This window comes from Lepisosteus platostomus, chromosome 3 (genome assembly GCF_059453375.1).
Source record: "Lepisosteus platostomus isolate fLepPlt1 chromosome 3, fLepPlt1.hap1, whole genome shotgun sequence".
NCBI lineage: Eukaryota > Metazoa > Chordata > Actinopteri > Semionotiformes > Lepisosteidae > Lepisosteus > Lepisosteus platostomus.
In genome coordinates this window covers 13,602,128-13,628,344 of record NC_142613.1, presented here as the reverse complement: position 1 = coordinate 13,628,344, position 26,217 = coordinate 13,602,128, and the positions used below count along the sequence as shown (strand labels likewise).

At 49.2% G+C, this 26,217-nt stretch overlaps 1 protein-coding gene across 6 annotated transcripts; it reads left to right on the top strand.

The window, feature by feature from the left end:
* The first annotated feature begins 1,251 nt into the window (after window positions 1-1,251).
* Window positions 1,252-24,360, top strand: ccar2 (cell cycle and apoptosis regulator 2). 6 transcript variants are annotated; one of them, XM_088624610.1, is made up of 22 exons: window positions 1,252-1,270; window positions 2,879-2,962; window positions 4,821-4,937; window positions 7,594-7,679; window positions 8,446-8,540; window positions 9,222-9,336; window positions 9,794-9,938; window positions 12,158-12,269; window positions 12,995-13,135; window positions 13,423-13,633; window positions 13,947-14,060; window positions 14,854-15,017; window positions 15,509-15,677; window positions 18,051-18,191; window positions 18,420-18,548; window positions 18,807-18,981; window positions 20,175-20,248; window positions 20,695-20,841; window positions 20,983-21,106; window positions 21,908-22,093; window positions 22,459-22,664; window positions 23,274-24,360. In XM_088624610.1, exons 3-22 carry the CDS (start codon window positions 4,910-4,912, stop codon window positions 23,319-23,321), a joined length of 2,610 nt encoding a protein of 869 aa, XP_088480736.1. In that variant the 5' UTR covers window positions 1,252-1,270; window positions 2,879-2,962; window positions 4,821-4,909; the 3' UTR covers window positions 23,322-24,360. The 6 variants fall into 6 exon arrangements, with proteins under 6 accessions (XP_088480736.1, XP_088480739.1, XP_088480737.1 ...); XM_088624612.1 differs by having other exon boundaries at window positions 1,256-1,319; window positions 7,597-7,679; XM_088624608.1 differs by having other exon boundaries at window positions 1,256-1,319.
* Window positions 24,361-26,217: the final 1,857 nt, after the last annotated feature.

Genomic DNA, 26,217 nt, shown 5'->3' with positions numbered 1-26,217 from the left:
CAGTTATACAATTATACAGGCAGTTTATTCGTTTTCCCGGATCTAGATCTTGCTGTTTTGGGAGAGCCCTTTCCCACGTGCACAGTACTCCTGCACCGATGGCAAACGGATACTGCAGATTCTGTCGTTATGTGTTCCGAAGTGCTCTGCTCTGTAAGAAATCACTCTCGTGTTTGGACCGCCATTGGTCAGCTTAATCCTAACTGACATGGGTTTAATGAATTATCCATTTTGGAAGCATTTGAAATCCTAAAGTGTTAAAAAGCAGAACACGCAGGTCACCAGATCTACAGAAAATTCATTTTCAATAGAAAAGCGTAGCTTTTCCAGCAGCCATATCCCCCTGCAACTCACAACTGGCAGCCCCACTGAAGCTCAGCAGGTGTGAGCCTGGTCAGTACCTGGATGGGAGACCTCCTGGGAAAATCTAAGGTTGCTGCTGGAAGAGGTGTTAGTGGGGCCAGCAGGGGGCGCCTACCCTGCGGTCCATGTGGGTCCTAATGCCCCAGTATAGTGACGGGGACACTATACTGTAAAGGTGCCGTCCTTCGGATGAGACGTAAAACCGAGGTCCTGACTCTGTGGTCATTAAAACTCCCAGGGCGTTTCTCGTAAAGAGTAGGGGTGGCATCCTGGCCAAATTTCCCATTGGCCCCTACCAGTCATGGCCTCCTAATAATCCCCATCTATGAATTGGCTACATTACTCTGCTCTCCTCCCCACTGATAGCTGGTGTGTGGTGAGCGTTCTGGCGCACTATGGCTGCCGTTGCATCATCCAGGTGGGGCTGCACACTGGTGGTGGTCGAGGGGAGTCCCCATTACCTGTAAAGCGCTTTGAGTGGAGTGTCCAGAAAAGCGCTATATAAGTGTAAGCAATGATTATTATTTTTACACTCTGCTGAAAACCGTTCCCTGCACGGTCTTTGTGTACGCCCTGCGTGAGGGACTATTTGTCCGCTGTATCTCTGTGCAGATACAATATAATCAACGTTCATGGGTATGACTTCTCATGCAAGGACTGCCAAAGCATTGCGTAAAAAAGAACAGCATCACACAGTACAGTATTACACGGTGCGTAATATGATATAATATAATAACACAATAGGTCAGTACGACTGAGGCGAACCTCTATGCGGATACAGTGCGCATTCCCTCCCAGACGCTAGGTGGCGGAGTTGCTTTAAACTCGCACGGCTGTCTGGCTCACTGTGTTCTGTCTTCCCTCCCTGCGGACTCTCCTCCCTGTTACTAAACAAACAAAAGCGATGGTAAGGAAAAGGAAGTAGCGATTGGAAGACTGAGTTGTGGGGGGGACGTGTGAGTGACGGGTTTCTGATCTTTTTAAATCGACCTTTAAATAAAACCGGCAGCCCGCGGGTGTATAATGGACTCGGCGGGTGTTGTGCGCTCAGCCTGTGTGAAATAAAGCTGCTTTGTTCGACTTTGAAGGCGAAGTTTGCTCACCCGGACACCCCGGGATAGCTCGGAAATGTGAATCTCAGAATTGCTCCCGACAATAGAAGGGACACGTTTTTACTCAAATGCAGGTTATGTGTTTGCCGTGCTGACTGCTTTTCAGTGCTTTGTTTCTTCAGCGTGGCTATTTTGTCCAGTTTGTGGTAAATGATCTCCCTGTTTTTCCTACGAGACTTTTGAGTATGCTTTTCTGTGCTGTCATTGGTACTGAAGGCGACGGCACGTTCGGGTATCGGCTCTTTTTAACCGGGGAGAAGTTCGGTGTCGATGCGGTACTTTTAAAGAGAATTCAGTCATTGGTTAATTGTACTGTTTTTCGTACCTTGCTATGCGTTACACTAGGGGACAGCAGTGCAGGGCTCTGCGCCGATCCGATCTAGATCCGCTTCCGATCCGGATCTGTACACCTTTTTTTAAAATAAAAAGAAAAAGCCCTGTTCATACTTTTAGGTGACAGCAATGCAAAAGCGCCTTATTTCTTGTTCATTCGATTTTAGAAATAATACATGAAAACGGAAAAGGTCGAGCTTTCTCCCGGCTTCGTTCACGTTTGCATGCAGATCAGAGCAGCCGCTGGAAGATAAACTCGCCGAGCGGCTCAAGTTTTTGCGCAGGTCTGCTTGTCTTTGACGTGGCTCAGCGCCCCTCTTAACTAATCGCCGGGACCGGCTGCAGAGCAGCCCGCCCTGGGTCGGTACCGGTCCGGTGCGTGATGTTTTCCAAGCCTTTTCCCGAATGAAAAGATGAAAAAGTGACCGTTTGACGTGCCTCGCTGTAGCGAGAGGGCTGGTGGGCGACAGCACGATGGAGACATGCCGGCCCATACCTTTGTCGTTCACGATGATTATTTCATTTCATGAACGGTTGAGTTTTGGAATATTTGTATTATAACCGGCGCGTGCGTGGGGAGGGCTCACTCGTGAACGAGTGAAAGGCCACTCCTTTCAAATCAGATTCATGGTGCAGGCACCGTCTTTTTAAAACGACTCGTCTGCCCACTGAACGGAGGACGCCTGGGATCTGCGAGTCAAAGCAATTTACACGAAAAGCGTAGCTTTACAGCAGGGTTGACCCGGGCAGGCTTGGTCCAGCATGACTGCGAGGTTTCGAGGTGCCCTGTTTCTTAATGAAGGGGGTGTCCAGTCCTGGTCCTGGACAGACTGTGTATCTGTAGTTTTTCTAGCTGTCTTTAAAGCAGCAGCACCCGAAGAGCTGGAAAGGCAGGTGGATTGGGCCAGTAAAGCCAGTAACTAGCTGGTTTTGCTCTTGGGTTGAAAGGGAAAACCTGGCTCTGGCCTTTCGGGACCAGGATCGGACACTCCTGGCTTTCATGTTCAACGCTGGCAAAGGGGTGTCATATGCACTGCTCCGGGTTTCAGCTGCCTGCTTCTTTCTTGTAGAGCAAGTTCAGTATTGGCCGGTATCGGGACCACTGGTTACTGCAGGTGCCTACGGGGGAGCCAAGTTCTTCCATCCGAGCTGGGGTACGTCTTGCTATGTTGTTTGCACCGGCAGAGATCGGGCCTGAAAAATCTCCATTATTCCTTGTTGTGGGAGTCTTGTTATCCTTGTTGGCAGCAAACTCATCGCATTGTCCTATTCTGGACATCCCAAGCACCTTAGCATGCAGGCAGCTTGTTGGAGCAGACGTCTCCTTCGCTGGTGGCATGGGATTGGTCCTTTCAGTCCTCAGCGTCCTTTCCTATAGCGATGGATATATTCTCCACTTGTTAAGAAAGGCAGAAAGCAATGCGGTGACCAGATCATAGATAAGGGTATGCTTTCTGTGTCTAGTCAACATGGCCATTGGTTTGCCTACTGAGAGATCCCTAAGAAAGCACATTTTTACATCTCATCTTCAGTTTTTGACTGAAGTAATACATAAACTGATTTATTTTACCCTTTTTCTAAAACCCTACCCATTTGCCCATAATGCATGGTTCATAATAATAATAATAATAATAATAATAATAATAATAGCTCTGTGGTTAAGGATCTGCGCCTGTGGCTGGAAGGTTGCTGGTTCATATCCTGTGGCGGCAGAGGAATCCTACTCTGTTGGGCCCCTGAGGAAGGCCCTTAACCCCAGCTGCTCCAGGGGCGCTGTACAATGGCTGACCCTGTGTTCTGACCCCAAGCTTCTCTCCCTGTCTGTGTGTCTCATGGAGAGCAAGCTGGGGTATGAGAAAATAAATTGTAAAGGGTTAATAAAGTGATGTTATTTGTGATGTACACCAAGTCAGTATGTACATTATCCTTCAGTGTAAGAAAAGCGTGCTGTGTTTTAAAATGCTGTTCACTCAGAAGTGCGTCAGATGAAATTAAAGATGTCTTGCTCTTACAGCCTGGAAGTCCTTGGTAGTGTGAGACATATTGGGGTTAACATGTTCAGTGTTTTGTGTGTGGTAATTTGTTTGTTTGGTGGGTAATTTAATCTCTGACCCAGGGAAAAGTGTGGTGTGGACGGTGGAGGTGGAGGTGGACGGTGGAGAAGAGAATGCAGGCTCGCGCTGTGTCCGTTATTCTTTTTCTTCGTCTGGCTTGGTCGGCTCGTTTTGGTTTTATCAATAAAGTTTGATCATTGGCCAGTGAAAGCTTCACGTGAATGCCGAAAACCCTATACCGAATGCAGGATTTTACAGTAGTGTTGGGTGTAGCTTAGAATTAGGGGAACTTCCTACAGGAAGAAACCACATGGATTCGGAGCTGTGGAGAAGAGTACCTGTCTGAAAGAGCTCATGGCAGAGGTTCACTGCAGGATCCAGTTAAGAACACAAGAAAGGTTACAAGCCAGAGGAGCCATTTGACCCGTCTAGCCCGTCGGGTAGTTAGTCGCTGATTGACCCAAGCCATTGCTGGATCGTATCTGGACATTTGCTGGAAGAAGCCGGGGTACTTGCTTCAGAACATGGCTGGGCAGCTTGATCCGTACTCTCACATCCCCTTATGTAAAAACATACCTCCAAGTCTCAATGTCTTTGAATGCCTCTTCCACCTAGTTTCCACTGATTTGTATAAAAACAGAAATGTTCTTGTCGAGCCATTATGAGCTTCGGACGCTCTGCAAAGGTTTTTGCACAGGATATCTTAAGAAAAAGGATTGTCACATATACAATACTGTTGTTATCCACACTTTATGGCCGTGTCTTGAGTAAGAGCTGCTAAGTTAGGATCTGGGATGTCTGCTTTTAAAGATGGAACTTCCCTTCCGTTTTTTTAGCTACATGGGGAAAAAAAACTGTTTTTAATTTGATCCGTTATGAATTTTTGAGTGCCTGGTATGGTCGGATGACTCCTGTCACCCACCAGATATGTATCAGTACTGACTGTGTTGTTTTGCAGAGTGAATCGGGAGAACGGTCTCAACGTTGTGCTGACCTAGCGGAGTGCACCATCAGCTCAGCTGACGGCATGGCAGGGTAGAGTTCAGGATGTCATCGCGAGCCAATCATAAGACAGGTCAGTACTGTGAGCTGGTATGGGTCTTATTGTCCTGATTTATGTATACTTGTGTTTGTATGTAATATTGTAAAAGCCCGCAATGTAATTGCACCACCAGTGCTTATTTAGTGTCACACACGTAATGTAAAAATTAGTTCTGGACAATAAAAGACAAATGTAAAAGCTATATTAGTAAGTAATAAGCTTTGATTAACAAAGAGTAGTTAAAGTAGAGTGCTATATTAAAAGTACAGTAGGATAGTGCTGTTATAGTAGGAGACTGTAGTAAAAGTGCAGTAGGACAGTGCTGTTATAGTAGGGGACTGTAGTAAAAGTGCAGTAGGACAGTGCTGTTACAGTGGGGACTGTAGTAAAAGTACAATAGGACAGTGCTGTTACAGTAGGGACTGTAGTAAAAGTGCAGTAGGACAGTGCTGTTATAGTAGGGGACTGTAGTAAAAGTGCAGTAGGACAGTGCTGTTACAGTGGGGACTGTAGTAAAAGTACAGTAGGACAGTGCTGTTACAGTAGGGGTCTGTAGTAAAAGTGCAGTAGGACAGTCCTGTTACAGTAGGGGTCTGTAGTAAAAGTGCAGTAGGACAGTGCTGTTACAGTAGGAGACTGTAGTAAAAGTGCAGTAGGACAGTGCTGTTACAGTGGGGACTGTAGTAAAAGTGCAGTAGGACAGTGCTGTTACAGTGGGGACTGTAGTAAAAGTCCAGTAGGACAGTGCTGTTACAGTGGAGACTGTAGTAAAAGTGCAGTAGGACAGTGCTGTTATAGTAGGGGACTGTAGTAAAAGTGCAGTAGGACAGTGCTGTTACAGTAGGGACTGTAGTAAAAGTGCAGTAGGACAGTGCTGTTACAGTGGAGACTGTAGTAAAAGTGCAGTAGGACAGTGCTGTTACAGTAGGGACTGTAGTAAAAGTACAGTAGGACAGTGCTGTTACAGTGGAGACTGTAGTAAAAGTGCAGTAGGACAGTGCTGTTACAGTAGGGACTGTAGTAAAAGTGCAGTAGGACAGTGCTGTTACAGTAGGGACTGTAGTAAAAGTGCAGTAGGACAGTGCTGTTACAGTGGGGACTGTAGTAAAAGTGCAGTAGGACAGTCCTGTTACAGTAGGAGACTGTAGTAAAAGTGCAGTAGGACAGTGCTGTTACAGTAGGGACTGTAGTAAAAGTGCAGTAGGACAGTGCTGTTACAGTAGGGACTGTAGTAAAAGTGCAGTAGGACAGTGCTGTTACAGTGGAGACTGTAGTAAAAGTGCAGTAGGACAGTGCTGTTACAGTGGGGACTGTAGTAAAAGTGCAGTAGGACAGTGCTGTTACAGTGGGGACTGTAGTAAAAGTGCAGTAGGACAGTGCTGTTACAGTGGAGACTGTAGTAAAAGTGCAGTAGGACAGTGCTGTTACAGTGAGGGACTGTAGTAAAAGTGCAGTAGGACAGTGCTGTTACAGTAGGAGACTGTAGTAAAAGTGCAGTAGGACAGTGCTGTTACAGTGAGGGACTGTAGTAAAAGTGCAGTAGGACAGTGCTGTTACAGTAGGGGACTGTAGTAAAAGTGCAGTAGGACAGTCCTGTTACAGTAGGGGTCTGTAGTAAAAGTGCAGTAGGACAGTGCTGTTACAGTAGGGGACTGTAGTAAAAGTGCAGTAGGACAGTCCTGTTACAGTAGGGGTCTGTAGTAAAAGTGCAGTAGGACAGTGCTGTTACAGTAGGAGACTGTAGTAAAAGTGCAGTAGGACAGTGCTGTTACAGTAGGAGACTGTAGTAAAAGTACAGTAGGACAGTCCTGTTACAGTAGGAGACTGTAGTAAAAGTGCAGTAGGACAGTGCTGTTGCAGTGGGGACTGTAGTAAAAGTGCAGTAGGACAGTCCTGTTGCAGTGGGGACTGTAGTAAAAGTGCAGTAGGACAGTCCTGTTACAGTGGGGACTGTAGTAAAAGTGCAGTAGGACAGTCCTGTTACAGTAGGGACTGTAGTAAAAGTGCAGTAGGACAGTGCTGTTACAGTGGGGACTGTAGTAAAAGTGCAGTAGGACAGTGCTGTTACAGTGGAGACTGTAGTAAAAGTGCAGTAGGACAGTGCTGTTACAGTAGGGACTGTAGTAAAAGTGCAGTAGGACAGTGCTGTTACAGTAGGGACTGTAGTAAAAGTGCAGTAGGACAGTGCTGTTACAGTAGGAGACTGTAGTAAAAGTGCAGTAGGACAGTGCTGTTACAGTGGGGGACTGTAGTAAAAGTGCAGTAGGACAGTGCTGTTACAGTGGGGACTGTAGTAAAAGTGCAGTAGGACAGTGCTGTGTACAGTTGGGGGCTGGGCTGTAGTAGAAGAGTAGTTAGCGTGTAGTAGTTCTTGATCTGCCTGAAAAGTTCTGGCTTGTGAGTGTGAGTGGGCACTGTCAGTGAGCTCAGGAGGGTGTGGACAGCAGGCAGGGCCGGTGTTTCAAGAATGTCTGCAGGCTCTGAGCACACCCCAGTGGCACAGGCTCAGCCAGTGCTTCACGGGCAGGGCAGCTCGGATTCCGAGCCTGTACCTGCACTCAGGGCTGAACGTTTCAGCCTGTGAGTCCTCCTACTTCATGGCTGTTAAGTGCTTTGACCTCTGGGGCACCATGTGCTGTGTTGGCGAGAGTGTTAGTACCAGGATGCTTATGTTATGTTTTTCTCCCAGCAGCCCCGGCATTGCTAGGACATTCCCCAGGATTTGTGCACTCTTCGGCAGGCATGGAGGCCACGCAGGCGCCTTCCCTGCTCCAGGTGTGTGTCGTCTCGGGAAACAACAATTGGAGCTGAACTATAGGATCAGCTATGAGGAAATCGTGATCAGCAGATAATGGCTGTGGGAATCTAAGATATGGTCATTTGGATTCGGGATAAAACTCCAGGGCCTGATTGTTTCCCAGTTGTGCTCACGGAAACAAGGTCAAAACTCTTCCCACAATCTCTCAAGATAAGGGTAATACCCATGCATTAGAAAATGAGATTGTGTGTATATTAACTAACAATAAAGGTAATTAGTTATAACAATCAACAGTACTAATTAAAACAAACATGCAGCACGAAGGAAAATCTCACAAAACGAAACGGATGACAAAGTGCTGCGATTCGATATCACCAGTAAGATGGGTCACTCGCTGGTAGAAGCTGAAGACTCAGGTGCTGAGGGAGTTGACTGAGGAGGAGACTAATGCAGCCCTGCATGTGTTGTGTGAGGTTTTTTGTTTCTCTTTCTCTTGCTGTGACGCCCTTACTCGCCTTTGGACGTCTGTTGACATTCGTCACCAGACAGGACTGGGAAGGTAAAGGAGTTAAAAGTTCAAGACTCTAGTAAGTTGCAGTAAAGAACTTCAATTACACATTCTTCTTCCGAGAATTGGGTTGTCACAAAGACTGCGTTAGACAAGGAAATTGACTTTGATTCATACCTCATCTTAAGAAACTGAAAGTGAAGCACAGCCATACTTGTTAAAAACCGTCAGGGTTAGCATTCCTGTCTTGACTCTCTCTGTGCCTGTCTTCCCAGAATCCCCAGCTGAAGCAGCGTGTTTTCACGGGGGTGGTCACCCAGCTACAGGACTACTATGGCATGGTGGATGAGGAGGTGCAGTTCCAGATGAGGTGAGGCTCTTTAAGAGTTATGAAAATATATTCAAAATTGATGCAAAATCCACATAAGGAATTTCCGGCCAGGTTATGTTAAGTAGTGACTGTCGGTTTCTCAGTGATGCTGTGCCCAATAGGGTGAGAAAGAGGAGTGCTTTCAGAATCTCAACTGAGGGCTGCTGCAGTAGCTCCAAGGCCTTTTAAAACCATCACTCTGAAGACCAAGAAGGAAGACTTGCTGAGAGGCGTTTGTCTTGCTGCCCTTCCTTGATGACCCCCCCCCCCCCCCCCCCCAATGGGCAATGACATAATTGAACTGTTTCTGAGGATCTGTTCCCAAGGTGATAGGAGATGAGGGACCAGCTCTATTGAGCCTCCTCTCTTCCTCAGTAGGATTGGACACTGTTCTGATTTTGACAGGTGTGGAAATTCGGGAATTAGATTTTTTAATTTAGGGAAGTATTTCTCATGAGTGTGGCAAAAGGTGCATTTCTGCCTCTGGTTCTCTGCTGGCAGAAAGAGGATCTGACAGTAACAAACTGCAAACGTGTCAGCGTGTGGCATCCTGCAGTTGTGAAGTTTTTGCATGGGCACGTCGGAGTTTAGCATGTCCTCAGTGTAAGTGCTAACAGTTGGACCTTCTGTACTGAGCTTCCTGATGAACCTGCTAATCCTGAACAACTCTCGCTCTCTCAGTGTGGTGAAGGGCCGGCTGCCCCAGGTGGGCGAGAAGGTGCTGGTGACTGCAGTGCTGGACCCGGCTGTGTCCCAGTCCTGGACTGCACAGAAGGTGCAGGCACTCAACAGCCAGGTACGTGGAGAGAGACCGAGTAAAGGCAGGAGGTGTTGGGCTGGCTGGGGACCTAGACAGAGGGGGAGGCCAGCAGTTTCCCAGCAGACTTGGAATGAGGTATAGAGAGCCGAGTTCAGAGATCCAAGCAACATCAGCAGAGTTGCAAGCAAGAGTAGTCCCTTTGGCCTATTTAGCTCAATTGGCTGCTAGTAACTAATTGATCGGAGGATTTCATCCAGCTTTATTAATTTGTCACTTTGGCCTCTATTGGGAATGCGTATTTCTCACTTTGTTTAAAATAACTTTTGTAAACCTTTACTAATTTCTTAGGTTTCTAGGAAAAGAAGCTTGAACATAACCTTAGAGCCACCCTCTTTATTTTTTTCTCTCGCTTCCTCCCACTTTCTCTCTCCCTCTTCCTTTTCTTCGTCTCCCTCGTTCTTTGTGTTTCTTCCTCCCTCTCTCTCTCTCCTAGCTCTTCTTCAAATCTCCGCCCCCCCTGTTGCCCTCCATGTCGAGCGGACAGAAGCAAGGGATCCTGGGAAACAAGCCCCGACCACTCCTGCAAGATCCCATGATCCCCCCGCTGCTGCCCAGCATGCAACAGGCCACGCCGAAACGTGAGTCTGCTCAAGGAGTTCAGTGTAGCATCACATAAATTCCCTGAGTTAAACATAGTAACATGGCAGTAACATCACCTAATCTGATCTCACTACTCAGCTAGGTGTTTAAGATCTGCTTTGTCACTGTAGGATTGCTCATTAGGCTTCCAATTAACTTCTCTTTGATCCATTCCAGTTTGTTCTCATACAGGCTGCACTGACTCTCAACCACACTTTATCACAGTTCTCTTTTCTTTGAATTTGCCATTGCCATTTCATTTTTTTCCATCCAGCTTGAAAGCAGCAGTTGTTGAACTTGCGGAGTGACAACCCCTAAATGCCAGAAGCTTTTGTCGGTACAAGTCATTTGGAGCGTACAGGCTGTTAGGCGAAGTGGCACAGTCTCTCACAGACACAGGTCCCTGGGGTCACTGTTGGGCAGTGGGCTGGTTTTTGTCATGGACAGATAAGACAAAGTGCGGCTTAAAGCTTGCATTTTCAAAGCTATCGGAGGTGCTTGTCTTAACGTGTTCACATTAACAAAGCATGGCTCTGCCCCGTTCAGAAATGAAAGCACCTTTCTCCACTAATGAGGCTTCGTACTGTTAAGGAGAGCCTGTTCCGCCCTCTTGCTGCTGCTGCTGAAGTTATTTATGGTGCCTTCAACGTCTGCTGAAACGCTGATCATGTATCTGTAGAAAGCTTTAAATATCCCCCCCTTTCATCGTCTTCTTGGCCACAGACACTTTTGCAGATCGAACACTGGTTATTTATGATTCACAGATAGGTCGTTAAACAACAAATAAGCTGAATCATAATTGATAGTACAGTGTCCTGTTTTGTGCATGTGTTATCCTGTGACAGTCTCACCAGCACAAGTAAACACACCACGTATCAATAATATGATCATGAATATTGGGGTGATTGAGCACACCCAGATAACAAGCATCCCCAGAGCCGGAGTCGATGCGAAGGGACCCAATGTAAAAACCGGCATTAACAAAGACAAACTAGCATACGTCTTCAGCGTGAACTGAGAAGCACAAAGCCGAGACCACGAGGGGAAAGTAAGGAGACGTGCATTTAAACATGGACACTTTTTTTGTCAGTAAGTGGAAGTAAGGAAAAAGCTGCCCAATCGTCTTGTTAAAGCCAATACTTCAGGTTTTTATAAAAACAGTATCAATTAGCTACTATCTACCAGATGGGCTTGATGGGCATGAATGGCCTCCTCTCATTTGTAACGTCTTTTTTTCCTTCCCCCTCTCTGGATCGGGCAGATAGGATCTCACAAATATACTTATATTAACTTCTCCGTCTGCACGGTTTCACTGAAGATTTGGTAGTTAACAGGAAACGTGCCCAAACTCTGGTGTCAGCATAGACTGTAGTCTTCGGCTGGTAAAACCAGGAATGGATTAGATTTGCAATCGGATTGCGGTCTAATTGTGTGACAGGATGGCTCCTGGTCTGTTCTTTCTGTTGTAGAGCAATGAATACACCCAAGGGCAATGTCCTTGCTGAACAATAGAATTACTTTAAAGTACTTTTAAACAAAGGGTAAACTCTTTTCTCCATTTACTTACAGCCTATTAACGCAATGTTTCAGTGTAAAGAATGCTTTTGTCAAGGTGCGGTACTGGGTTAATAAGTAAATGGAGCAAAGAGTGCGTATCTTACCTTTTATAAAACTAGGTCCTGTTAAGTGTCCGGCTCAGCACGTTTCTGCCATCTCAGTTGCAGCTGCAAGGTGTGAATCCGAGCCCTAGGTACACTATCTGTGGGCTTCTGTTTAAGCCCATACCAGAGGCTGGATATTGGAATCTTTGTCTAGGATAGGAAGATGTATTCAGAGATGAATGAAGCAAGTAGCTGGGGATCGGCCATCCCTGTCTGCCTCTCTTGAGTATACAGGGTGGCTATACCATGTTAATCCTGGTTGTTGTGAGCCCAGCTATGAAAAATGCCACATGCTGGGAATGGTTGTGGAACATGAGGTAATTACACAGAACGAGTCTCAGCTATCGGAGCCCTGCTGTGCACATCCTGGCGAGCGTGAAACCCCACAGGGGCAGGTGACTGGGCTGCACAGTGACTCACCTCTAAGGGTGTGATGATGTAATTATAATGATCAGGCGCATGGGATGTTTTTGGAGTCACTCCTCTTTCACTCACTGTTCCCTTCTTATTTTTTGCTTTCTTTTACCCCCCCGCCCCCCTTCTAACCTGTCTCCCAGCTGGCTTACTGCAGACGCCCTCCCACATGCCTTCCTGGGGGGGGCACTTTGAGCCGTGGACGGGGGGTAGGAAGAGGCACAGCGAGGGGTCGGGCCGGAGGGGGTCGCGCTGGTGAGTGAAACGCACTTCCTGTCAGGACCGGCGCACTGTTCTTCTTTATTATCCACTGGCCTTTTTAAATAGAATGCTTTATGTCCCTCTCCGCCAAAAAAAACATTGAATTTGAAGTTCAATTCTCTTTAAAAAAAACAAACAAACAGTAGAATTTCAAGGCAAGTCAGCCTCCATTCTCCATGGTAAAGGAACATGTTTGACTAACGGTCTATCTGTCCCCAGCTGTGTATCAGTGTACCTGAGTGTCTTCGTGTGTGTGCACCTCTCCATTTCATCTCAGTGTGTGTATCTGTCTTTCTGTGTGTGTTTCACTCTCTGTCTCAATATATGACTGGTGTGTACCTGCCTGTCTCTGTTGTCTGTGTATCTCTGTACAAGTGTCTGCCTGCGTGTCTCTGGACACATGTGTCTGCCTCTTGGCAGTCTGTCTGTCGGTCTTGCTGTGTTGACTGGGTTGCGTGTGCCTGTATGTGTTGTCTGCGTCTCTCTGGACACGTGTGTCGGCCTCTTGGTGGTCTGTCTGCGTGTTACTGGACATGTGTGTCTGCTTTCGTGTCTCTGGACACGTGTGTCCGCCTCTTGGCGGTCTGCCTGTCTGTATTTCTGTGATGATTGGTTTGTATGTGTCTGTAGGTTTTGTCTGTGTTTCTCTGGATATGTGCGTCTGCCTCTTGGCGGTCTGTCTGTATGTCTCACAGGATGTCTGTCTCTCTGCGTGGCAGGGAGGATGGAGGCTGGGGGGGCGACAGCCAACATCAGAAGAGGCGGAGGTGGCGGGGGACGCAGGAAGAAGGGCCCCAGAAGAAAACCAACGTCCGGACACCTCGATACTGGCCCCTCTTCTCCCGGTTCAGCAGGGACAGGTACAAGGCACGGGGGCGTAGCTGATGAGGGTGGGGTGTTAGCCAAAGGCTGTTTTTATATTGAGTTTCAGCTTTCAGTGTTGGGGAAAACCTCCAAGCATTGAGGTAGCAGATGGAGTCAAATTTCACAGTCCAGGTTTTACCAGCTGCAGGCTGTTCTATACATCATATTCATGAAGCAGACAAGCAAACAGAGCATTCGTTCACTTACTCTCTCTCTGCCACACTCCTCTTCTCCTTCCCTTCTCTCTTTTTCTCTCTCCTCTCTTTTCATCCGCTCCCTCTAGCTCAGCGTGTGATACAATGGAGGTTCTGCGCCGTTACCCTCAGCTCAGCATCCCGGACGCCTTCTTCCACCTGCGGCTTAGCTGGGTCGACACCTTCCCCCCTTCCCGACCTTTGACCCTGGGGTACCCCTGTCCCTTCTACCAGGGCAGCCCGCAGCCTGAGGCCGAACTCACTCACCCCACCAGTACCAACACCACCTACAGCACCAAGGTAACCTCTAACCCGCAGCCAGCCCTAGTGCTCAGTGCCCCTGCAGCCTTAGCACTGACCGTAACCCCCGCCTTCTCCTTCTCCTTAAACCTCTCTCTGGCTCAGATTCAGCCTGCCTTTAACCCCCACTGCAGATGGATCTGATCAGAGCTGTAACTCTAGTCCTAATGCTGAAATCGTCTGTATCCCTTACTTTTTAACCTCCATCTGCTGCTTTTTCCCAGATGTAGCAGCAACTTCAATCCTAGCTCTTAACCCTTAACGTGACACGACTTCCTCTCTGTGGCCCTGATGCTGTGTTTGTGACCTGCAGGTGTTGCTGCTGTCCATGCCCAGCCTGGAGGAGATCTACCGGCAGTGCTGCTCTCTGTCGCAGGACAACAAGGAGCCAGCAGAGGGTGCTGTCCACCCCACGGCCCTCATCAAGGTCAGGGGCCCATTGCTTTTACAGGGGCTTCTACAGTCCTGGAGTGGGGCGCCACTCTTTTGCTCCCCTTGTATCCTAGGACGGGAGCCAGAGCTGTTTAAAGGGAATGGAAAGAGGTCAAGCAAGGATATTGAGGGTTGGCTCTTTGTTCTGCAGCTGCCCCCCTGGTGGGTGGTGAAGCACCTGTGGGTGTCGGCAAAACGCTCTGAGACCCGTGTGAGGCTTGTAGACCAGCGTACACAAACTGTGGTTCACTGACCCCTGCTGGTCTGCAAAGCTACTACAGGGTATCGGCAGAAAAACAAATTGCAACGTGGAGGCTAAAACTGTCAGCACCCCAACCTGACCTCTTTGAATTCAGTGAAGCAGCTCTAGCCATGCTGATCAGTTACTCCACAACCACGTTCTGCTGTGCTACTTCAATAAATTTGTGAAGGGAAAAAGTATAATTTCCACAATTTAAGGCGAGTGTGTTACAGATGTTTACCGAGTACAGATTATTTCTTTGCTCTTCTGTTAGATTTCAAATTTAATGGGGAGTAAATAGAGAGGGAAACTGAGGAGGGGTCCACTCACTCAAAAAGGATGGGGACAGCTGTCGTAGAGCCCCCCAGGATGGTCTGAGTAGTCTCCTCGCGGTTGTCCCCTTTTTGGGGAGCTGACTGACAGCTGGCGGCTCCAGTTCTTGTGGCAGAGGGAGGAGATGCCTGTGGGGCGAGGAAGAAACTAACAGGGTGTCTGTCTGGCCTGGACTGGGTGTCTAACTATCTGTGCTTCTCGGCTCTCTGCAAAGTTCGTGGTGGGGATCCGGGGCGGCGAGGAGAGGTGGATCGGGGGACCCTGGTCCCCCTCAGAAGATGGGGCGAACCCGGCTAAGGAGCCCCAGGTTCTGGTGCGGACGGCAGTGCGCTGGGCCCGGGAGCAGGCAGGACTGGACCTGAGTGGCTGCTCTCAGTGGTCAGTGTGTCCTCTATGAACCTCCCTATTGCCCTCCACACCACAGAGAGACCAGCTCCCATTGTGCAGCAGGCCAATCCATTCCAGCCTTCACGGCTGACCGCAGGTTCCTGGGTAGATTATAACAATGCAGCGGAGAGACACTGTAAAGATGACCAGTTCTCCTCTAGCTTCAGAGCAGTTCAGCACTGCGTAATGTGCAATTGCATTTTACTTTTGTTAGTCAAGCCCTTTTACTCCCAATTCAAGTTTAAAATTATCAGTTTTTATTAAGGGCATGTAAACACTTTAACATTAATTTATGCTATGCAAAATGTACTACATTGTTTTTTAAAGTTAAATATTTGATTTGTAACAGGACAAGAAGGAAGCAGAGCACAAAGAATTAGCATGAAACAAGTGTAGCCGTTGTAGGTTAGCAAACATGCGGAAACCCATTGTGTTTTCAGATTCTCTCCGCTCCTTCCCAATCACCTCCTCCTCGCCCTCAGGTTCAAGCTGGCGGAGCTGCGCTATCTGAGGGGGGGCCACGTGGAGACCACGGTTTTCTTCCTGCCCGATGTCTGGCACACCCTTCCCGGGCGAGCCGAGTGGGAGGCTTTGCGGGCGGTGCCGGATGCCGGGGCAAACAGTGATGCCACTGAGGGACATGAGCAGCAGGTACCCCCAGGAACGCCCTTACTTTTCCTCAATGTCCGGCAGCCACTCCCAGCCTGTTTCTAGCTGAACAGCGTAGTTTTCCTGTACCTGTCTCTCTTTCTCTCCTCACTGCAGTGAGTGTATCACAATGCCCAGTGTCTGTGTTAACCTGTCTCTCTTTCTCTCCTCACTGCAGTGAGTGTGTCATACTGCCCAGTCAGGGTCTGTCTCTCTTTCCTCACTGCGTGAGTGTGTCACACTGCCCAGTCAGGGTCTGTGTTAACCCATCTGTCTCTCTTTCCTCACTGCAGTGAGTGTGTCACACTGCCCAGTCAGGGTCTGTGTTAACCCATCTGTCTCTCTTTCCTCACTGCAGTGAGTGTGTCACATTGCCCAGTCAGGGTCTGTGTTAACCCATCTGTCTCTCTTTCCTCACTGCAGTGAGTGTGTCATACTGCCCAGTCAGGGTCTGTCTCTCTTTCCTCACTGCGTGAGTGTGTCACACTGCCCAGTCAGGGTCTGTCTCTCTTTCCTCACTGCGTGAGTGTGTCACACTGCCCAGTCAGGGTCTGTGTTAACCCATCTGTCTCTCTTTCCTCACTGCAGTGAGTGTGTCACACTGCCCAGTCAGGGTCTGTGTTAACCCATCTGTCTCTCTTTCCTCACTGCAGTGAGTGTGTCACATTGCCCAGTCAGGGTCTGTGTTAACCCATCTGTCTCTCTTTCCTCACTGCAGTGAGTGTGTCATACTGCCCAGTCAGGGTCTGTCTCTCTTTCCTCACTGCGTGAGTGTGTCACACTGCCCAGTCAGGGTCTGTCTCTCTTTCCTCACTGCGTGAGTGTGTCACACTGCCCAGTCAGGGTCTGTGTTAACCCATCTGTCTCTCTTTCCTCACTGCAGTGAGTGTGTCACACTGCCCAGTCAGGGTCTGTGTTAACCCATCTGTCTCTCTTTCCTCACTGCAGTGAGTGTGTCATACTGCCCAGTCAGGGTCTGTCTCTCTTTCCTCACTGCGTGAGTGTGTCACACTGCCCAGTCAGGGTCTGTGTTAACCCATCTGTCTCTCTTTCCTCACTGCAGTGAGTGTGTCACACTGCCCAGTCAGGGTCTGTGTTAACCCATCTGTCTCTCTTTCCTCACTGCAGTGAGTGTGTCATACTGCCCAGTCAGGGTCTGTCTCTCTTTCCTCACTGCGTGAGTGTGTCACACTGCCCAGTCAGGGTCTGTGTTAACCCATCTGTCTCTCTTTCCTCACTGCAGTGAGTGTGTCATACTGCCCAGTCAGGGTCTGTGTTAACCCATCTGTCTCTCTTTCCTCACTGCAGTGAGTGTGTCATACTGCCCAGTCAGGGTCTGTGTTAACCCATCTGTCTCTCTTTCCTCACTGCAGTGAGTGTGTCACACTGCCCAGTCAGGGTCTGTGTTAACCCATCTGTCTCTCTTTCCTCACTGCAGTGAGTGTGTCATACTGCCCAGTCAGGGTCTGTCTCTCTTTCCTCACTGCGTGAGTGTGTCACACTGCCCAGTCAGGGTCTGTGTTAACCCATCTGTCTCTCTTTCCTCACTGCGTGAGTGTGTCACACTGCCCAGTCAGGGTCTGTGTTAACCCATCTGTCTCTCTTTCCTCACTGCAGTGAGTGTGTCATACTGCCCAGTCAGGGTCTGTGTTAACCCATCTGTCTCTCCTCACTGCAGTGAGTGTGTCACACTGCCCAGTCAGGGTCTGTGTTAACCCATCTGTCTCTCCTCACTGCAGTGAGTGTGTCACACTGCCCAGTCAGGGTCTGTCTCTCTTTCCTCACTGCGTGAGTGTGTCACACTGCCCAGTCAGGGTCTGTGTTAACCCATCTGTCTCTCTTTCCTCACTGCAGTGAGTGTGTCACACTGCCCAGTCAGGGTCTGTGTTAACCCATCTGTCTCTCTTTCCTCACTGCAGTGAGTGTGTCACACTGCCCAGTCAGGGTCTGTGTTAACCCATCTGTCTCTCTTTCCTCACTGCAGTGAGTGTGTCACACTGCCCAGTCAGGGTCTGTGTTAACCCATCTGTCTCTCTTTCCTCACTGCGTGAGTGTGTCACACTGCCCAGTCAGGGTCTGTGTTAACCCATCTGTCTCTCTTTCCTCACTGCAGTGAGTGTGTCACACTGCCCAGTCAGGGTCTGTGTTAACCCATCTGTCTCTCTTTCCTCACTGCGTGAGTGTGTCACACTGCCCAGTCAGGGTCTGTGTTAACCCATCTGTCTCTCTTTCCTCACTGCAGTGAGTGTGTCACACTGCCCAGTCAGGGTCTGTGTTAACCCATCTGTCTCTCTTTCCTCACTGCAGTGAGTGTGTCATACTGCCCAGTCAGGGTCTGTGTTAACCTATTTCTCTTTACCCCCCCCCCCGCCCCAGTGCGAGACTGAGCCAGCTGTGACCCCTCTCCCCGAGGAGCCAGGCTTGGTGCTACGGCCTTGTGAGGGCTTGAGTCTCACACCCCTCCCGCTCGCCGCCCTGCTGGAGCCCCGCAACAGCACCTCCGAAGAAGCTTTCGAGGTACATCATGCCCCCATACAGCTCCGTCCAGCAGTATCCCATTTCTAGCCATCACAGGCTGAGATCTGATGTGCATTCTGGAGCAGTCCCTGTGGAGAATCATTCCTGGAGCAGGGAGGTTCCTCAGCCAGAAGGTTCCCAGCTCTAGAAGACTCTTGCGCAGAACAAGCCATAGTGCTTGTGAGATGTGGACCATGACCGCTGTAACCCCTCTGTCCTTGCTCTCAGGTGGGGCTGATGGCAGAGCTCTTCAACGAGATACTGCAGCGGGATTTCGGGCTGCAGATTTACCGCGCGCTGAGCGCCATGCCCCCAGGCGCTGGAGAGGGGCGGGAGAGAGAGGACGTTGCCATGAAGGTGCGGCAGATCTTCGCTGACTCTGGAGCTCTGACAGGCAGCCTGTGCGGCAGCCACATCCTGATAGCCCAAGAGTTGATGGAGTTCTGTAATCCCTGTCTAGAGATGAATTAAGAGCTACGGGAAATGACACTCTTGCTCTCCCTCCATTGCTGTGCCTCCCTGCCTTTGCCTTGTCCTCCAGTCTTCTTTCTCTCCTTCCTGTCCTCTCCTGGCTTCCCCCCTCCCTGCTCACTCTCTGGCCTCTTTCCCTGGCAGGAAGAGAAGCCGAGCAAAGCGGAGAGCAGGTCTGGGAAGAAGACAGGGGGAGAGAGGAGGACCCGGCGGAGGAGAGGCGGGAAGGAGCGAGAGAGCACAGAGGACGAGGAGGAGAAGACGGACGAGGAAGATGACGAGAAGCCTGAAGAGGGGGAGGAGAAGACCGCAGAGAGCGGTGAGTGGGAATCACTACGACGGTGCCCCCTGCTGGAGACCGCATTGTGGTGCCATCACAGCCGGGTTGGAGCACACCTGCTGTCCACATCCTTGCGTTTTCAGTCCATGTGTCCTGGGGAGGGTCGCGGCAGTTACATGTCTTGTAGGGAGCACAATCTTTACTCTCAGCAACAGTCTCTCTCCTGGGAGATTCCCAAACGTTCCCAAGGCCATCCTTGATGAGACAAGCCCTGTAAACAGGGACTGTGCTTTCCTTGGGACAGTAGAGCTCTGATGGAGGTGTCCTTACTGGGAGTTGGATCCTCCACTACAATCCACAACTCCTTTCAGTCCGGAGGAGTAGCAGCTCTGCTCCGAGTCTTTCTGGGTGGCTGAGCTGCTTTCCCCATCACGGAAAGTCAACGCAGGGCTGTTCATGATCATGCTACCAGAGCACCACAGGTCTTAGGTCGATTTGTCAACTTTGGACCCAAGACCAGGGCTTCGATTTAATCGCCAGTAGGTGGTGAGCTGGATCTGATGCGTAGGAGCCGTCTGGATAGACGTAGGAGGCCCAGGGTTCACCTGCTGATTGCCTGGGAACATCTGACGGGTGACCCCGTGCAGAAAGATCTTGTCTCCTACCTTTGAAAGAACTCCTCTAGAACCCCGAGTGAGGTCTCACAGTCTGAGCGGAGCACTTTCAGGGCGCCCATTGTCGAGACAGCTCTGAAAAGCTGTAGCCAAAGAAGGTTGGTGTCTGTCCACTGGCAGGTCCTATAGCTTCCACCTTGACATCTTTGATGAGGGAAACTGCATGGTCAGAAAAGGAGTCCTTCTGAGCAATGCTCTCCGGATTCAACTGAGGTGTCAGCCAGCTGCACGCAGTCACAGAAGTGGAAGTTCTCCTGGATTTGGTGGCACTTTGGGGAGGCAGTAGAGAATGACTGTCAGACAGCCTCGAAGGTGATCTGGACGCCTTAAGACCAGGTGGTTGGACGTTGTCCAGACACTTGTCATTAAGGGCAGCGAAAACGCAGACTTCTAACAATCCTGCTTCCTGGAACATGTTCCGGCTCATCCCTCAATTTTTCAGTTGCACCTTTTCATTTTTGTTTAGTTTCAAATTGAGAATCTGAACGGATTGGGTTGATCAGGCAGGCGAAGGGCTCATGATGAGCCCTGGAATTATTTTTTCTCTCGTCTCTGCAGTGGTGATGGTAGAGGAGGCAGAAACCAAGTCAGCTGTGTCCAACCATTCAGAAGAGCCTGCCTCCAAAGATGCGGTAAGAATGAGGGTGTTGAGAAACGTGTGAGTGGCCAGGGGTGTTACTGCAGGCATAAAATTTCACAGTTCAAGTAGGCAGCTGCGTCAGCATGCGTAGGCTGCAAAGGAACAAGTAAAGGTTGATTCCAGGCTGAAAAGAGATGAAAAGAAACGCAGCGTTTCGGCTGACACCCAAAGAAGGCTCCACTGTCAAAATGCTTTCTTTTCTTCTTTTCAGGAAGAAATAAACCTTTACTTGTTCCATAAAATTAAACAGGCCAGTAGCAGCACCTGATCCTTCTGCGTCATGGTTATTGAATTCTGTTCAATGACCATCAAAGCATCTCCACCAGCTTACCGGGACAAGTAGAGCCGTAACAAACCGTTCTCGTTTGTCATTCGGGCTGGTGGGAAACTGTTCCGTGTGTGCGTGACCTCTCTTTCTCTCCGTCTCCTTCTCTGTAGGAGAGGCCTCCGGGCTGGCAGGCCATGCAGCCCCCCTTTCTGCTCCTCTCCTTCCTGTATTTCGACCAGCAGCTGAGTGGTCAGCTGGCGGAGCGCGACCTGGAAGAGATCCTGCACTCCCTGGGCCTGCACTTCACCCGTGCGCAGGTCAGGGGTCACGGCCCGGGGTCATCGCCAGCACCGTCGCCAGGGCGTCCTCCTTGTCAATTCAGCGAACGAGTTCTGTGTGTCATGGTGTGCTGCTGTCTGTCTGCCCTCTCTGACCATGTGCTGTCCTTTCCCTTCCAGGCCAGGGAGCTGGTGAGCAGAGCTGTGTTGGGGGGGGTGTGTCGGTACAGGACGCTGGCAGCACGCTGGGAGGACACTGACCCCTCTGACCCAGAGCCCCCTGGAGATGATTCCAACTTGCAAGGTTCGACGGTGCCAGCATATGTTTTTTTGTTTCTCACATTTTATGTGAAGGTCTTTTTCATTTGTGTTTTCAAATTTAAAGTAGCTATGGGTCTCTGTTTATGCGTAGAATTTTGGGGTTGCCAGTTCATAACCAGGTCGGCTCAGTGCTACAGCCCTCTGGCCTAAGACATGCACCACTGCACCCTGCCCTTCAGGTCAAACTGTTTGTTCACACGCTGCGAGGCCACAGCACCAACAAGAGACCAGGACTCGAGGGAAAGATCAGAAAATGAGCTTAAAGCTCTTTAGCAGCCCCAAGTAACAACCTTATATCTTATTGTCAGACTACAAAATGTGACCAAATCAAAGATTTAAAGTCAGCATTGTGAGACCTGGGTCCAGGGATATTGAAGGGAGGACAGATGGCAGCCTATCCTTCGGATGAGACGTTAATTCGAGGTCCTGACTCTCAGTGGTTGTTAAAGAACCCCAGGCATTTCTTGAAAGTAGGGAGTTATCCTGGTGTCCGGGCCAAATTTCCCCCCTCGCCCTTTACTGTGGCCTCCAAATTGTCCCCATGTATGATTGGCTTTCACTTGCCCTGCGATGGACTGGCGTCCCATCCAGGGTGTACCCTGCCTTGGGCTCTTTGATTGCCGGGTAGGCTCCGGCTACCACAGGGTAGAGTCCGAAGTCTGGACCGCGCAGTGTGAGCAGGGGGTTTGCTCTGGTCGAACCCTCGTCTGCAGTTTTTAAGACTCTCTCTCTGAGACGGGCGTCTCTGATCCCTGACCCCCACCTCCCGTCTGCATGTTTCCAGGGAATCGGGCCTTGTTGCCGGGTAGCGGTGCGAAAGCTGCCAGCGGATCGTCGCGGCGATCGGGGACTGGGAGCTCGGATGTCGTCACCCACAGGGGCACGGTGCTCAACATTGCTAACCTGCTGGCCAGCCTGGAGAAAGCAGAACGCACCCGGGTGTGGCTGGAAGACCGTGTCGCTAGACTAGGTACCGCACCGATTTCTGTGTCCTGTGATATCCAGTGTTAAACTTGGCTAGTAAATGCACCGTTCCTGTGCCGTCCATGTTTATTTCTGATGCATGAGCATCATGGGCATCTTGGGGCGCCGTGCCTCCTGCCCAGGAGAAGTCTGTTTGTGGAGCAGGCTTTCTTTATTTTTAACCCCAGTCCAGGAGAACGTCTGTAAGAGCAGGAAAAGATGTGTTTTTAATTCCACATCCTCATGCCGGGATAGGGAATCGAGCGGCCCCTTTCGGTCCGTTTCACGGTCAGTCCAGCGCCCTGCAGTGTCCCGCCCGCGGAGGAGTACTGTACTAACTCCACCCCCCGCTTCCCGCTCTCTCTCCCCCAGCGGAGGTGGAAGCCCGGGAGGCGAAACGGGAGGCGGAGCAGGCGGCGCTGTCCTCGGAACTCTCCGCGGCCCAGACCGCCGCCGGCGATCTGCGCGGGCGGCTGGAGCGCGCCGAGAAGCGCAACGCCGCCTACGAGAGGAGCCTGAAGGAGAACGCCGGTCACATGATCGCCGTCATCGAGAAGATGCAGAAGCTGGTGGACAAGGTGGGTGAGGCAGGGAAGCAGGGAGGGGCGGGGGGAGCCGAGAAGCAGGTGGGTGGAAGGGCAGAGGAAGAGAGAGAATCGTTGATTATCGCTGTAAAAGATTCCCTGTAAACAGTTCTCCCAAGAGATGGTTAATCTTACAACTCTTAGATTCCAGGTATGCTTAATTGGTTACTTTGCCCGATAAAGGCATAAGCTGAAAAACACTGTCCCTGTCCATGACATGCTAGGAACTGAAAACCTGTGTAATTGTTGCAGCGAGAGGACAGTTTAATGGTGCACATCCCGTACCGTCTGTTCCTCCTGTTCGCTTCCATCCAGGAATAATCCCACTTCCAGAACATGATTTGGAATTGACCAATTGATTCCTCTTCCATTTGCCCAGGCCGCATTTATGTTATGAAAGTACTTTTACCACTTTTTATGAAGCATCTTAAAGTAAGGGGCCAAGGTGGCTGTTGTTTAATATATTGGATTTATTGGCAAGTTTATACGGAGGTGCTGTCTCATCAAGTGAAGCCAAGGTATCCCTGAATGCTGCTGTACTCCGGGAAGTGTTGTGTCTGACAGTGGAGACTCACCGGCGTCTCTCTCCGTCTCGTTTGGCAGACCACCAACCTGGCGGAGTCCCGGACGGAGAGTGGAGAGAAGGAATGAGGGAGACGCCCAGGAGAGCAGACACGTCCGTCTGTGTGTCCGGGGGGGGGCCTTGTCCCAGAGGCCCGGGCAGGTCCGCAGGGACGTGGAGTTGGAGGGGGGAGGAAGAGGACGCGTGCGTCGATTGCACGTGGACAGACCGACAAAGACGGACAGAGACTTGGACGCTGAGAACTGCACGATGGCAAGGACGAGCAGACACAGAGGGCAGCGGAGCAGAATTCAGACGCAGACGGACACGCGATCGCTGATGGAGGCAGACACTTCGGGTACACGGACGCTGACGGAGACTGGGAGACATGCGCGGACACGTGCAGATGTATACAGACACGCGGACAGTGCAACTCCAGGCATAGATGAATAGACTGTTTCTGAGGAAGGAGTGTTGGGAATCCTGCTCTCCCCTCCTCCTCTCTCACACTTTCTGGCTTTCCTTTTTTATTCTTGACACCAGTGTTTTTATTTCACCCTTTAAACCTTTTCTAAATTATAGAGCAGTTGGTCATGAATCTGTACTCCTCCTTTTTTGGGACTAAAAAATGTGTTTTTGTTTCTCCAAGGTGTAGAACGTGTTGAATACTCTTGGAACAGTGTTCTAGGATTTCTTGGTGGTTTTATTTAGAAGAAACAATTCTCCTGCTTTCCCTGAACAGGAGTCATTAACCTTGCCCTAAGCCCTTAAAAATGCGGCAGCCTCTTTGGTCATGTTTGTTTCTGGACTTCTAGCAAATAAACTTCTGAAAGGCTGGCCATCAGTCCATAAGCGGGACTTTTTAATTAGTTTCTTACTGTGGGTCCCTTTCCGAAGGCAGACATGTGAAGGTATAGTTCTAATCATGCAGTGATTTGTAGCTCTGCTGAAGTTGCGTTCCTTTCTGAACAGTATCCACTACAGCACCTGTCGGTACCAGAGCCAAACGTTGGTAGATTAGTAATGAATTGGATCTGACTTCTGTGGAAGGGGGAATCTGAATTGATCCCTTGCTCCGATACTTTTCAAATAAAGACTGGACAAATTCTCTCAACTGTTTTAAAATGATCCGACTCTCTGTTCTTCACACCTGCAGTGTCTCCTGCTTGATTTGAGCTTGCAGTTCACTTAGGATCAGGTTGACTATAAATCTCCCCATCGGGCACAGAACTGATACAGCTCTGATCACTCGATACAGACAGATAATACTGTACAAATTTGTCTGTCTTATTTTGTCATGTTCTTTTTCCTATAGAGCCCATGCATAATGCCAACCTGCTGAAAGTTCCTGGTTTTAGTATTTTGTATTTATTTTTCCCTGAATTTGCTCTTAACATCTCTGAGTTAGAGTGAACACACTCCCAGTTCTTACTTGGGCTACTTTAAGACGCAACAAGCTTAATAGAGCTGCCCCTAAACTGAAGTTAGAAAGTATCTAAATTAAGGCCAGCGTTTTTCTCAGTTTTGGAATTTAGGTTCTATGTATGCAGACATGCGGACAGCATGCATCAGCAAAGCAATACATTTCATTTGAATTCTATCATTTCTAAAAAATGCCTAATTACTTTTCCATTATGTATTTGGTTGCTGATAATTAAATGAGTTATTTGTTTATTGCTTCATTTTTTGTTATTGCTTATATCTTTGCCAATTTCCTCCAATCAGTGCATTAAATCAGATGAGTCATTCCTTGAACTGGTGAAACAGCGAGCCGTTGGAGCAGGATTCTCTGAGGAGAACAGGATGGCACATCATTTTGTGTAAGGTGAACAGTAACGTGAAGTACTGACCTCCGCATACCAAGAAACTGGAAGTAAATTATGGGAATAATTTAATAAATGCTGAACCAGTGTCAGTTTTGGAGAAGTTTGGAAGGCCAGTTTTTTGTTAATTTCTAGTGGCTTTGGGAAACCCTTAAAACAATCGACCGTCTGCAAGTGTCCTGTGGTGTCTGAAATCTTGTAGTTCCCCTGCATAAAGGAATAGTCATGCTATAGTGTTTATAATCCTTCTTCACTGTCATGGCTTAGACAAGTCAGTAAGAGCACTTTGAGGAAGCTTGGCCTCTGTAGTAGTAGTAATAATTATTCCTTACACTGATATTGTGCTTTTCTGAAAACTCCACTCAAAGGACTCCCCTCCACCACCACCAGTGTGCAGCCCCACCTGGATGATGCTCCAGTCCGCTCACCACACACCAGCTCTCAGTGGGGAGGAGAACAGAGTGCTGAACCCAGTTCAGAGATGGGGATTATTAGGAGGCCAGTGGGAAATTTGGCCTGGACAGTGGGATTAACACCCCTACTCTTTTCTTTTTGCCAGTATGCATATCACCCTGCAACTCACAACTGGCAACCCACTGAACCCACTCAGCAGGTGTGAGCCTGGTCAGTACCTGGATGGGAGACCTCCTGGGAAAAACTAAGGTTGATGCTGGAAGAGGTGTTAGTGGGGCTAACAGGAGGGGGTGCTCACCCTGCGGTCCATGTGGGTCCTAATGCCCCAGTATAGTGACAGGAAGACTATACTGAAAAAAGGTGCTGTCTTTCGGATGAGATGTAAAACCTCAAGGTCTTGACTCTCTGTGGTCATTAAAAATCCCAGGGTGTGTTGTAATACCCCTACTCTTTTCGAGAAATGCCCTCCGATTCCAGTGTGATTCCTGAATTAGGACATAGAGAGGAGCTCTGCTGTGTCATAGTGAGACTCCCAGATTAGGAGGTGGAGTTGCTGCTGTGTTATTGTGTGTTTCGGAAATTAGACCAACTCACTTTGAATCCCTTTTTTTTGGCTGGAAAGTGCATTTTTTCAATGGTGTTCACAGTGATATGAAGGATCACCTACAATACCTTCTGTTCATTAAATTCTTGAAGCTAAAGGTTTTGAAAGTTTTTTTTGCTTTAAAGAAAAAATATTTTCAGCCCC